General features: G+C 38.1%; 2 protein-coding genes across 6 annotated transcripts in view; one reads left to right on the top strand and one right to left on the bottom strand.

The window, feature by feature from the left end:
• The window catches only part of LOC136834372 (basic helix-loop-helix ARNT-like protein 1), a 509755-nt gene that overhangs the window by 435349 nt on the left and 59406 nt on the right, over nt 1–15000 (bottom strand). The gene's annotated exons all lie outside the window — the stretch shown is intronic.
• The window catches only part of LOC136834374 (uncharacterized), a 71329-nt gene continuing 60454 nt past the window's right edge, over nt 4126–15000 (top strand). The window contains exon 1 of the mRNA XM_067096929.1: nt 4126–4311. Coding sequence (XP_066953030.1) covers nt 4254–4311 — 58 coding nt within the window. The 5' untranslated portion in view covers nt 4126–4253. The remainder of the gene's footprint in view (nt 4312–15000) is intronic.

The following is a 15000-nucleotide window of genomic DNA, read 5'->3' as shown; positions in this document are numbered from 1 at the left end:
AAAATCGAGATCTGTATAAAAAAAAAAAATTGGGATACAGACTCAAATTAGACAGTCAAGTGGCATGGTTTTATGAATCTTCGCAAATATTGACATTTACAAAGAGATGGCCGTTTGTATTCAGTAATCATAATATATTATAAAATATAGGCCGAAGGCCAAGCGCCGGCACCTAGGAGGTCATTCAGCGCCGAAAGGAAATTTGAGAGTGAAAAAGGTTAAAATTGTAACAGGAGAAAAACCTCGCAGTTGCACAATGAAACAATTGTTAAAGTGGGTGGAAAGTTAGATGGGAATGAGAGGGGTTGCAGCTAGGGGCCGAAGGGAACCTGCAAAGAATCTAAGGTAATGCCTACAATGCACCGCGTGAGGTTCACTGGCAGCACTACCTCCCGTACGAGAAGTAATCTAAGGGCAGATCGAATCTTAGTCAATACTCTCTCAGTACCTGTCATTCACTGTCCACATGCAAGAATATTTTCAAAAATTATTATTATTATTATTATTATTATTATTATTATTATTATTATTATTATTATTATTATTATTACTAGGAAACATTCATATACAAGAGGCCTAAAAGGTAATTAACTTGCAAAGCAGGCTTTCCCAGAACAGAACACACTTATGCGGGGAAGGAACGAGAAAAAGGAAAGAATTAAATAACAATCATATGAAAATAAAAAAGACCCATAAATATAAACAACCACAAAGAACAATAAAAGTATTAAGTAATACAGCAATGGTGCATGGCATTTTAAATTAGCATTACACTTTCTCAACTTGTATTTTAATATTTTACTTACATTTTTATTTATTTATTTATTTGTTAATTTGTCTATTTTTCTTATAACTGATCTCCTCTTTCTTTATTTCCCATATTCTTTGTAAGCCTGAATTTCAAGTCAATGGTCCCCATGGTGGGCTTGTTCCATATGAATAGGGTTTATCTTCTGAATAATAATAATAATAATAATAATAATAATAATAATAATAATAATAATAATAAGAATAAGCATGGGCATTTAATATAATAAGCTAAAGAATGGTCCACACTTTTATAGCAAAAGATATGGAAGGGCTTTCGTCCAGAAGGCCTATCAAATCCCACAGAGACCCCAAGAGTGACTCACGCGTGAACTTGAGTGGGCGGACAACCCTGAGCTGGAACCAGGTGCCACAAATTCTAGACCAAATAGCTGGTCTTCCTCCAGAACTCCTTCCGGTGCGTAATTCGACACCTCTAAGTTTCCGTAAACCTACTTGGTCAAGATTATCTGTAGGATATCAATATTTTATTCTTTTGCCTGCAATCCAGACCATCAGGTAGAATACTCTTTAATCTCCAAAAGAAACAGTACGCAATTTCAGCACTGTCGTGACAGACAACGATGAATAAAGGCACCACTTTATGCATGAATGCACGACGAATCCCCCCAAGCTTCTGACTGATCGATTAGGCTACGTTACTAGGCGTTACATCGAGTATGGTCATCGCCTCCATAAAAATGTTTGTGGCACTAAACAACTTGTATTAAAAAGGATAATTAACATAAAACTTAAAAAGTCACTTAAGCCACACTTACTTCAGAAATACTTCCGTGCCTTATAGCCATAAAATTGTAAAAAACTTTTACAAATTTTACATAATCTATATATTAAGGAGAACACCCACTATCTTCACACACCTAAACATACCACTTGATCTGGGTATGACATCCTCTCTGAGACCCATGAAAGACGGAAATTACCCTCTTCATCTAGGCACCTAAGGGAGGGAACGACTTCAAGTGCATATGAATCGACAATACATATGGAAATGCAACAGAGGGCAGAGGTTAAGTGCAATCTATGTGCGTCGCATAATATCACTGAAATCAGTTAATAATTTTCTATAAAACAACTCTCAATATTTGAGCCTTTATCAACAAAAATCAGATAGTTTCCTTAAAGGTGATTGGGAAACTTCCGACCACCTTACAGCTCGTCCAGGATTATGTTACTTGCAAGTTAAGTTCTAAATATTCCTGAAATCTAACACCTGTAACAAGATATTGTGTGAAAAACAAAAGCGGCAAGCAAACAGCACCACACACACACTGATGGGGCCCTTTGCTATAGAAAACTACAGAGAAGGTGATTCAAGTCAACAAAGTGGCAAAGCACCGACAAGTGTGGACAGCATTATTATTATTATTATTATTATTATTATTATTATTATTATTATTATTATTATTATTATTATTATTATTATTCAGAAGATGAACCCTATTCATATGGAACAAGCCCAACATAAGGGTCAATGACTTGAAATTTAAGCCTCCAAAGAATATGGTGTTCATTAGAAAGAAGTAACAGAAGGTTATGGGAAATACAGAAAGAAGGGATCACTTTAAAAAAAAAAGAAAAAACAAATTAGTAATTAATAAATATATAGATAAAAATGTGAATAAATTATTAAAATACAAGGAGAATTGTATTAGGGTAGTAACGCATTGCATCTTCGCTTGAACTTTTGAAGTTCCAATTGCACGATACCCTAAGGGAGACTGTTACACAGTCCAACGGTGTGAGGGAGGAATAAAGGACCTCTGGAACTGAGAAGCTCGACAGCGAGGCATATTTACTGCATTCAAACCCTTGAGTGTGGATAGTATGTTCACGAATGTTCGCATGGATGTAATTACGAACATTGCATTAGATCAAGTTTATAGACTGGATGCCGTACCATTGGACATTCCAGGGCCCGTGCCATGTCCTGAACTATGAAGGATGAGCCCCTTTTGGTGCACAAAAGAGGAGCTATTCTATTGCACGGACGGGATTGCGACTGGATATCCTTTTGGTGTCCTATTTAGCTGAATTAGACTTTTCCCTTGCCACCCCAAACCTGTCATTTATGCCAGGTATTTTAAGGATATAAATCACCATCAGGTGTGCGCTCAAGAAGACCAGGAACTTTTGCTTATATTCTGAGAAAGCTCTGTCTTTGGTTTCACAAAAGATGAGAAAGGAATGAAAAAGGCACTGGAGAGGTAGGGTCTTAACATTCAGGGAGCAAGAGTGTGTGAGAAAGACAGACATAAGTGGCACAAAGTGTGTAGGAGGGCTTGATGCGCTACTAATGAGTCGCATGTACTGGTATAAGAAAAGATTACTTTGTAGAGTTTTCTGAACAGAGGGTTCATCCACGATTCAACTGTTGAAGTTTAAATGGCATAAATGTGGCAGTGGTCCTTGCCTTGTTTTATTTCTCGAGCCATCTGTGTGTGTGTGCGTGTGTGTTTATGCGTGTTTGCGTCCCCGAATTTTGCGTCCCCGAATTTTACTATGTACAAACTATGCTTATTTACTCTGAGTACTTGAGGTTCCAGAAATTTACAAACTTTTTTTTTTGTCCATCAAAGAAATGAACGGAAGTTGCGAGAATATCTATCAAAGATTGATTTATCGTCACTAAAACTGGCGTCGCAACATCTAGGTTGTTGACGCCGATCCATCAAAGAAATAAACAAAAGGTACAAGAATATCAAATATAATTTGACAGACTCGTATTCATAATGTATGTGTTCTCCCCTTAGAGTCTATTACTCTCCTTTGGAAATTATGATGAGCGACAATGCATATCTATACGCGTATATGTTGGAATACACATAAGATGGGGATGTAAAGGGAACAGTAAAGAATATATTATCCTATCCAGACCCTTATTTCAAGGAATAGTATTCTTAATAATGTTTGCTTTATTTTGTACAAGTAGGAAAAATTACCCTGCCATGCGTAACTATTCCTTCGTATCAACTCTTACGATAAAAAAAATATTTGACCACAACTTCCGCCACAATTTTCCTGCAACTTCCTTTTACTTAGTATTTCAAACTATCAAGAAATCGGTCCGCGACGCCGGGAGGCATCTGTATATCCTGTCAGGTGTAAGCATAAGTTCCAGAAACGTTCCGTCCGCAATGGTTTCCGAATCTCTATCCTTGGTTTCTAATCATTTTCATGTCGCAGATTCCTACATCGACCCGATAGTCTTTTGTTCCCTCGATCCTCCGTTTTCTGTTGGGTTGCGGCGTCTATAGCTTGCGTTAGCGTGACGCACCCGGAGTGTCTCGAGACTCGAGCGAGAGAGAGCCAAAGCGAACGTCAGTGGTGAATCAGATCGTAGTCGGGAGTGTTCGAACATTCAGTCCGGGTTTCGCGACGCACGTGTTTCGTATAGGGATCTTGTTTAACGCTGATATAAGGAAATGTTTCTTACCAGGATGGAATATTTGTGGATTCTACTCTTCTACGTTGCCTTTTCCGGTAAGTAAATAGATTAGAGGTTTCTTATATCTTTTTTCTTTAATAGCGGGAAGCAATTTAAAGGCCCGCAAATATAATCGGCGGGCAATGAACGTGGAGTTGTGTATAAACTGCGCGCGCTTGTGGTAGAAGCGTTTACGAGGGGGATTTAAAAATGGAGGGAAGTAACTGGATTTAAATGCCGCCCAGGAGTTCCCTGAGCCTCGGTTGCTGGAATTGGAGAGCAGACCGATGACATCACTGGAAAACGACGAGGATCCTGACGCAAAGTCCAGACCAGAAGGAAGGCGTCTGTGAGTGTCTGTAAGCTTTGGTCGCAACAAACTTATTGATTAGGAAACGCCCCGCCTGTGAGTGTGTGCGTGTGTGAGTGAGAGGGATTCCCCTCCTTTTAACCATAGTTACGGGAAGGACACACAAGGGAGATTTCGTCATCGCTGGCATCCTCTAGTGACGTCATAAACGGATGAATCACACGCAACATTTAAGATTCAGTGAATCAGTGACTGCCGGAAGCAAAAGCCTGGCTATCTTACTTGTTTATTCATGTTGCGCGCGAAAAGATATGTCAAAAGGAAGGATATTTCATGACGTAAAACACTATAAATATAGACTATCTTCCCTTCCGCACAGTAGCGTCGTCGGTGGGATTTTTTATCTAGGAATAATATAAAAGAAAATAAGCCATTTGGTTTTTACGTTTCTTTGTTCATATGCGTTTTGTGTGAATTACAGAATAGGTAAACAATGACTAACCTTACGCGTATAACGCATATATACGCTAAAAATCAAGACGCTTTCATTTAAACAAGCAAAAACAACATGACTTCAACCCCAATGATCCGGACGCCTTCGAAAACAAGTTCACAGCATCAGAAGGAGTAGGTCAATGGACGGGGGAGGGGAGGGGAGGGGATGGTCCGTTTTAACGGGGTTTCGTCATATGACGAATGGTGCCCCTACCCGTATGGCAGGGGGAAGGGGAGAGGGGTGGGTCGGGGATGACGATCAAAGTGGTTTTTAGGGTGAGGGTGATGGGGACTTCAGAAGCAGGATTTGAAAACGATTGATTGATTACATTCTGAAAACTGGCGTGACCATGATGACTAAGGTCGACATTATCAAACTAATTCTAGGTTGAGTGAATGAGCAATGAAGGCGTTGCAAATGCAGAGGTCGTAGTGGGATAACTGTCTCAAACATGAGTATAAAGTTTCTTCCTATATCTTTTTGCTTGCAAGCAGCGCTTGCTTGACCTTCCCAGGTCAAGGATGTAACGGAAACTCGAGGGAAACTTGCTTCAGACCGAGTTTCCGTGTTGCTTTCCACACGCGCCATATGTCAGTACTTCCTTTTTTCTTTTCCATCAGTAAGACTACACATAAGTCATAACGTTTATTTACCTTAAATAAGGCATGAAAGTAATTACAATATTGTGTTGTGGCCGAAATGAAATTATCCGCAACGATAGTAAAAATTATCACATTGATATACATAATCTCATGATTAAAAGCTTCTTTTTTATTCTTTTTTTATCTTCGGTCAGACAAAGAAATATTCATGGACCGTGTTATTCTACAGTAATTATTCTAGGAATAACACGAATGCCAAGCTGATTCTGATCAAATCAACTTTGAACAGCTGCTGTATGTTTTCACTGCTGCTACAGAGAACCTCATTCCAAAGATTGAGAAACTACATTATTATTATTATTATTATTATTATTATTATTATTATTATTATTATTATTATTCAGAAGGTGAACCCTATTCAAATGGAACAGGCCTACAGGGGGCACTGACTTGAATAAAATTCAAGTGTTCAAAGAATTTGGTGTTCATTTGGAAGAAATTACGGAAGATAATAGGAAATACAGAAAGTAGAGATCAGTTATTTGAAGACAAAGATAAATCAACGAATAAGTAAAAATATTAATAAAATTAAATATCAAAAGCACAAGGAGAGTTATTTTACGTCACAAATGCCATGCATCTTCGCTTGAACTTTTGAGGTTCTAATTGCACAACGTCCTCAGATAGACCGTTCCAAAATAATAATAATAATAATAATAATAATAATAATAATAATAATAATAATAATAATAATAATAATAATAATAATAATTTCTAAAAATCTCATAATAGCATAAGTCAATGAAATGGTGGAGAAAGTCACAGTGGTGTAAAGGTAAATATATATTAGAAACGTTTATACAAACGAGACCTTTCGAGAACCTTCCCAATTCCCCTTCTCAATGGGCAGGTTCTCGAAAGCTCTGGTTTGTACGTATATATTAAATCAAACCAAAATGGTGAAAAAAAAAAAATTGTGACAACAGGAAAGGCAAAAACAGCAAGCGCTTCCTTTCCCATCCGGACAACATCATATCCTGTAAGGGAGACAATGCCCACCATATATGTGTCGTTAAATCGATGAACAGCTGAGTTGCGTCATTCGAGACGCGAAACGGGCTTGGGCTCGTTCATCTGATACTTCGGATGGTGGAAAAACGCGTCCTCTATTGGCGATAATTACGTCTGAGGTGGACAGATGTCCTGAAAAGACAACTGACACGAAGTAGTCGTAGAAATACACATACGTACACAAACGCTCCACACACACACACACAGAAACAAACAATCTGGTCGCTAATTGATATTAATCTGTATATACCGTATGTAAACACAATGACAGACAAGTCAGAAGCATAAGTAAGAGCCTTAACATTTGACCAACAATGATAATAATTGATATTTATATACTTTCCACATAACCTTGCCCCAAAAATTAACCTTACAATAAATTATTATCATTATTCAGAAGATGAACCCTATTCATATGGTATGTACAAGCCCACCATAGAGACAACTGACTTGAAATTCAAGCTTCCAAAGAATATGGTGTTTATTAAAAAGAAGTAACAGAAGGTAATTTGAAATATAGAAAGACGAGATCACGCATTAAAAATGAAAAAAAATTAACAAATTAATAAATAAATTGAAAAATGTAAATTACTAAAAGCCAGTGTTAGGAGAAAATTAAGGTTGTGGTAAAAACATGTAAGTAAATTGTTAAAAGCCGGTATTGACAGAAAATTGAGGGATGGGTGGGGGAAGGGGGGTTAGTTGGAGAATTGTGGGATAAGGTAAGAGGGGAGGGGAGGGGAGGGAGGGGAAGAAATTGCACATACTATTCACTTGAGCATCCAATTTCGATCGTTAGTTGATTCATGAGCGTTTTTTTTAACAGCTGCGCTCTTGCTCTCCCCCATTCTGCATCAGCTGTCCGGATGTTATTACAGGCTCTAGAACGGTGTTGCCTTAGAAATAAGTCTATCTACTGCATTTAAAACGATTTTATCTATTGCATTTAATTAGGACATTTAAATAGTCGTCTGAACATTTAGAGGAATGTGCAGGACGGCATTTTTAAATTTGCCTCTAAATACTTGAAATGACCTCAGAATAATTTTATTTATTGAATTTAATTAGGATATTTAAATATTTAATTAGGATATTTAAATATTTACATTTCATGAAAGAAGCTTTAAGGCATGTGAACATATATACCTTAACTTGAAAAAAAAAAAAAGTAAAGACATTTCAACTTGCATTCGGCATTTGGGGAAGCGTATCTCTGATTTTTCATAATATGTTTTTATAATGCAGTTGGAAATTCTGTCTACTAAGTCTACGTACAACTTACTTTGATATTTATTTATGCATACAATAAGCTTTTCCGTGTAAGTGCATTAACTTATTATTGTTTTCCTTTAATCTTAATCTCTGAATTTCTGTGGAAGAAAAAATCAAAACGAGTTGCTACTAACGGCACAGTCATGTTCATTACATAAGGTCACTTGTCAGATCAGCTGTCAGATCAGCGTAGTTAAGCGACGCCAAGTCTGGTAACTGACCACCAAATAAGGTCGTGTGCAATCACTAGCAGCCAAAACGTGGGGACTGCAACCTCGCCACTAAAATACTTGCTGTGGAGAAAAGCAGCATCTGTCCTTCACAAAATTTTTAATTTATTACATGCACGAACAACAATACTGTATGAGATTCATTGGAAGCTTGAATTTCAAGTTAATGGGCCGTTTGGTGGGCACGTTCTGTATGAATAGGGTTCATCTTCTAAACAATGCAATTTCGGCAGTGGACGATTAAGTAACTCAAGGTAATCTCTGAAAGTATCAAAATTTAATTTTTCTCTTTTAATGTTTTATGAGAGAATGCAAGCAAATGCTTTTCAGTTAAGTGTGGGAAATTAAGAATGAGACGCAAAAATGTTCTGAATAAGTACCGAGATTACGGTAGCTCCAAATACACCATCTTGAAGGGATTCAATGACCTTGAATTCCTACGAGAGAGAGAGAGAGAGAGAGAGAGAACAACGAGTTGAAAACCATTCTTGACAAGATTTCAAAACATGAGAGAGAGAGAGAGAGAGAGAGAGAGAGAGAGAGAGAGAGAGAGAGAGAGAGAAGAACAACGAAACGATTTTTGACGCGACGCCAAAACATCAGAGAGAGAGAGAGAGAAGAGAGAGAGAGAGAGAGAGAGAGAGAGAACTGCTGTACAGTAATTGAAAACGTCCTTGATAAGTCGCCAAAACATCAGAGAGAAACATCAGAGAGAGAGGCGAAAACGATTCTTGACGCGACGTCAAAATCAGTATTCCCCCCCTCCCAGGCCTCCTCCTCCTCCTCCTCCTCCTCCTCCTCCTCCTCCTCCTCCTCCTCAGGACTCCCAGCCCTCCCATCCTTCCCGCCGACGCGTTCCCGTGGTGTCATCTCGGGCTAGGCAGAGGCAGGACTCCAGAGGTCAACGAATCCTACCAAACTTACCTACCGGCAGCCCATCGCCATCGCTATGCAACGAAAGCAACTTGCAGCCAATAACCAGTGAATTCTTAAATAATGACCGTATATAAGAAGGTATACTAAAAATGCCAATGTTTACTAGATTATACAGATATGCAGTTGATTGGAGACACGTTCTCTCTCTCTCTCTCTCTCTCTCTCTCTCTCTCTCTCTCTCTCTCTCTCTCTCTCTATAATATGTGCATATGCCATCGAGTAGGAAGGATAAATTAAAAGGTTCAAAGTAAAGTCTGACAGCAATACTCTAGTGCACGGCTTCTTAAAAATATTTGCCTAAAAATACTATGTACAAAGAGTACGTCCAATATAAATATAAATATGTGTATATATACAATATATACATATATATACAGTATATATATATTATATATATATACAGTATATATATATTATATATATACAGTATATATATATTACATATATATATATACAGTATATATATATATATATATATATATATATATATATATATATATATATATGTCACAGACACACATATGTATAATATTCGTATATATGCAACGAAAAACAAACCTTACAGAGGTCTGGTGCGAGAAGCAATAGATCATTGATGAATCCGCGGCCAACTGAAAAAAATTATTAAAAAAATGCGAATGAAATGAGTAACCCTCCTCCAACAAATGTATTAACAGATGCACAACGTCCGGAATAGACCATTTCCACCACGAGCCCACAACAACCCCACAAAGGAAAAAATAATAAATAAAATAAATAAACAACTAAACAAATCTCGAAGATTTCGAGACCGGGAAAGTCCTCAGAAAACCGTACGGGGGTGGCGGAGTGGGTTTAGGGGGAGGGGATGGGGCAACACATACCCTACCTCCCATGTCCTGGTTTCCCAAATTGGAGAAGCAGGTGTTTTCAGTCGTCCATGACAAGGAACAAGCCTCGCATATAATGTTGGATGTTTTAGGATGATGATGACGATAATGATAAAAATGATGATGAAGATGATGATTGTCATTACAGTACTTTACTGTTATTTTGTTACTAAAGACCAGGACTATGACGAGCCTAATTACAGCTATTACGTGCTACATCGCATTTTTTCTTATTAAAAAGGCTGATTATATTATTATTATTATTATTATTATTATTATTATTATTATTATTATTATTATTATTAGAAAGGCTCTGATAATTAACATTATTACTATTACCATAATACGTTCTATTTTAGCCACAAACCCTTCGGCTTACAATGCTCTCACCACTTTACTTAACACTTACAATGAAGTTAACACTTACAATGAAGTTAAACACCTACAACGAATACAAACTCCAGTGTGCGTATGTATACAAATATCTTCGCATGTCTTTTCTGTGTACTCATACTTACAAAGCCACAATGGGAAGCGCAACGCCAAGCTAATGCAATGCCCAGGGCATGGGCAAGAGAGCCATTTAAAGAAGAGGAAAAATTAATCGTCATCTCGATGCCCCGACACGAAGACGGTGCCGTGACCTCGGGCTCTATCCGGAATCAAGAGAGGTTTGAATAGCATCCGGAATCTGCCTCATTGGATATTGTATTATTTTTATTCTCTCTCTCTCTCTCTCTCTCTCTCTCTCTCTCTCTCTCTCTCTCTCTCTCTATGTAAACAAATATGAGAAACGGTCACGCTCGGCCTTATAAAGAAAAAAAATTTTAACTGCATAAATATTAGGGATTTTGCTTGTTCCTTCATGTGCAGATTATATGATACTATATAAATTAGTTTTCACGGTTCCGTTTCGTAATATGAATGAGAGAGAGAGAGAGAGAGAGAGAGAGAGAGAAACTGAAGGTTTCGTCTTTTTATCAGTTGAGGCAAAAATCTTTCAAAATCCTCTCTCTCTCTCTCTCTCTTCTCTCTCTCTCTCTCTCTGTCTCTCTCTCTCTGTAAACAAATTTGAGAAACGATAACAGTCAGCCATACAAAGAACATTAAACGGCCATATAAAATAACGGCGAGCAAGAATAACATCCATACCACTGAGAGCGCGCATGCGCACAAAACTCCTACGACTTTTAAGCCCCGAAAAGGAGGTATAAATCAGAAGGAAGACGGAAGAAATGAGAGAAAACAATAACCAAGGGAATAAGACTTATAAACCCCGAAAAGGAGGTATATATCGAAACGGAAAACGGAAGCAATAAGAGAAAACAATAACCAAGGGAATAAGACTTATAAACCCCGAAAAGGAGGTCTAAATCGAAATGGAAGACGGATGAAATAAGAGAAAACAATAACCAAGGGAATAAGACTTATAAACCCAGAAAAGGAAGTATAAATCGAAACGGAAGACGGAAGAAATAAGGGAAGACAATAACCAAAGGGATAAATAAAAAGGAGGAAAAGAGCTCACTAAGACTAGGCATCATTTGCCCAAGAGATTAAATGGTAGAGGGAGTCAAGGGGTGTTCTTTTATATGGGATGTAGGGGGGGGAGGGGACTGAACTCTGACCCTCCTCTACCAATATTTGTAGACGGCTTTCTGATCGATAAATGAGAGAGAGAGAGAGAGAGAGAGAGAGAGAGAGAGAGAGAGAGAGAATATTAACAGATTTTTATCCCAACACAGAGATGAAAAGCCCTAAGACGTCAGCTCTGTCTCTACACCTGCTTAATAACTACTGCATATCCAATTTGTTGATTTTCTTTCCTAAACCACAATACAAGCAGTGATGAATTACCGGCTTCTGGGTTATAATTTTGTCACCTGGCATTAGGAGATTCGGGTATATAATATACAGTATATATATATGTGGGTGTGTGTGTGTATAATGAATATATAAATGTGTGTTTATATATATACATTTAGTGTGTTGTGTGTAATTCATTTTCCTTTGCCAAGGAAACTCTGGACCTAATTGAAATGTTCTACATGACCATTTTGAAATGCTTTTTTTATTTTTTACTTGCCGCCTATTAAGTAGCGGGAAATGTTTCGATTCGATTTTTCAACAACCTTGAGGAGCTGTCCAGTATAATACATACATACATACATACATACATACATACATACATACATACATACATACATACATACATACATACAGTATATATATATAAATATATATGTGTGTGTTTTGCTAAATACGAGAAGAAAGGTAGGAAACAACCAACGCATCTTTTCACAAAATAATGGGAAAACCCCTATCTGTATCTCCATCGCATCAGATATGGAGGGTTGGCTACGATTTTCGATTAACTCCCTGGGGCCAAAAGAAAATTTCGTGAGAGCGCCATTGGATGGATGATAGGTATCAGGAGCCAATGCACCAGACGATGGCCGTTTTGCCCTCACAATACTGCGATGGATCTTCGAAGGATCTCTCTCAGTTGTGGCCCAAAGGGCAGAATCAAAATCTGGTGGACTCCATCGTGGGAATAGAATAGAACAGAATACAGAATTTAAGCCAAAGGCCCGGCGCTGAGATCTATGAAGTCATTCAGTGATGAAATGGAAGTTGGTAGTAAAACGGCTTGGAAGGTGTGACAGGAGGAAACCCTCGCATTTGCCCTATGAATCAACTGTTAGGAGAGGGTGGAAAGTATGATGGAAGAAAGAGAATATGAACGGTGGTACAGTAAAAGGAATGAAAGGGCTTGAAGCTAGGAGTCGAAGGGACGCTGAAAAGAACCTTAAGTAACGCCTGCAGTGCACCGCGTGCCTGACGTTGTCTTTCAATATGTAATGGATTAACAATGTTGCTGAGTTTGATTTCTGCACAAGAGGAGGGAGAGTTTAAATATCAAGATATACGTCAGTACGTAGATATATTAGTTCTTAGGAAGTGCTGATGCAATGAACGAAGTAATTCATAGAGATATCAACCCTTTCGTCAGTAGTACCAGTAAGCTCACAAACCTTCACCACAACTTTAAAATATACACCAAACAAATATCAATGGCCATCTCTCCACAAACGATGTCTCAAAGTGGTCTGATTACATTAGCCTTCGCACACTACCTCTTGGTAAATCAGCTTATCAAATAACTTGCCTAAGACGGACTGTCAATCCCGACGTGGAAAAAAGGTCTGTGGAGTAACATGAAAGAGAGAGAGAGAGAGAGAGAGAGAGAGAGAGAGCAAACCGGTTGTGCAGGTCTCGACCACTCTGATCTAGATTCTTGGCTGGGAGATTAACCGGTTTCCATTTTTTTAATTCGTTAATGAGCGAGTTAGCGCTTCAAAAACGAACCCATGGTAAAACAACCCCCCCCCCCTCCAAACACACACACAACACAACACAACACACACCCCAAAAATTATTACACTCTTCACCTTGGTAGCCGCCTCACTGGTGTCGGTCTATTCAACGTTCTAAAAATTACTGTGACTACGATTCTGTACCATATCTTGTAGTTCTGTGGTTAAGGGCAGGCATGAGCTAAGGGGGGGGGTCTTTTTGCCCATTCCATCCCCCATGGCAAAGGGAGAAACAATTAAATACCAGACATAAACGTACAGAGACACAACATACACAACCTATACAGACAAAAGCACATAGAAGCAGTACAAATTTAAAAACAGGCGGGAGTGCCTGCATTGCTTGCAATTGATTCTGGCGTATTCCAGTATTCTGATACGTATGAGAGAGAGAGAGAGAGAGACTATATTGACGATAAACGACGTATTCCCAATTTTCTTATTGTGTTGTCTGATACAATAAGTGTATGAAATAAAAATTAAGTTAATAAACGTATAAAATAAAATAAAAAATCATTTGAGTCCTGGCTATAACCCAAGGGGAGGGATACAGTATTGTATGAACTGAGTATTCATACCGGTGTCATTGTAAGTGAACCAAGGTATACCTTTTTACCGATCTGACACTTATCTTCAGGTAGCTAATACCTCATTTTTTACATGATTGTTAACTTAAAAAATTCTCTTTGATCAGTCTTCTTTATACAGCTCTGGTGCCTCTCTTCAGACGTGGCCATTTTATTCTGTGGATGTGTCCAACTTTTGTTTCGTAATAACAATCATCTTATTACTAACAATCTTATCAAACAGACAGTAAAACCTTGTACCGACCACCGATAAAAAAAAAAAAATAGCAATCAATGTTTGGAAATTTATCAAATGATCCAAGCGAATGAAGTGGCAGGAAACCCCACAGTAATAATGAAACACAAGCAAACAACTTGACAGTAATGCAGACTTATATTATAAGCTTCCTCTACGCCCCTATTCTGATAACAGCATCTTTCCAGTAGACTGAACACTTCTTTTCGTCATCAGTAACCTGTAAGCTTCCCCGAAACAGAAAATAACCCAGAGGTGACTGCAACAACCATCCTCCAAAGCTGTTGTATCTAGGACGAACCACTTCTTGAAAAAAGCAACAGCTTTAACGCCACTCCAGTGTGCATGCGTTGAATATACCAACTGGAGCATCTGCACCATTCAATTGGTTACTGCTATGTGCCTACAGAGAGAGAGAGAGAGAGAGAGAGAGAGAGAGAGAGAGAGAGAGAGAGTTTTGTTCCTGGATAGACTATACAGTTCTCTTGCTGTTGAACTCTGCAATACTGTCAGCCCCACATAATTCAGACCTTATTCTGCGTGTAACTTCTGAGTTAAAAGGAAATAAACTGCGTTAAACTTTACATTGAATACTGAAACATAACGTCAATACATTTATAAATCGTTAAATAGCCATATATACCAATAGAGACTATAGGCCTAGGCCTACGAAACTATGAAATGGAGCGTTCAATGTGATTATGAAACCTACGTGATCATTCTTATTTTCAAAACTGCAATCCCAGTTTCCACTGGCACA

The sequence above is a fragment of the Macrobrachium rosenbergii genome, chromosome 53 (assembly GCF_040412425.1).
Source record: "Macrobrachium rosenbergii isolate ZJJX-2024 chromosome 53, ASM4041242v1, whole genome shotgun sequence".
NCBI classification, from domain to species: domain Eukaryota; kingdom Metazoa; phylum Arthropoda; class Malacostraca; order Decapoda; family Palaemonidae; genus Macrobrachium; species Macrobrachium rosenbergii.
The sequence above is the reverse complement of the archived record's forward strand: the minus strand, read 5'-3'. Positions and strand labels throughout refer to the sequence as shown.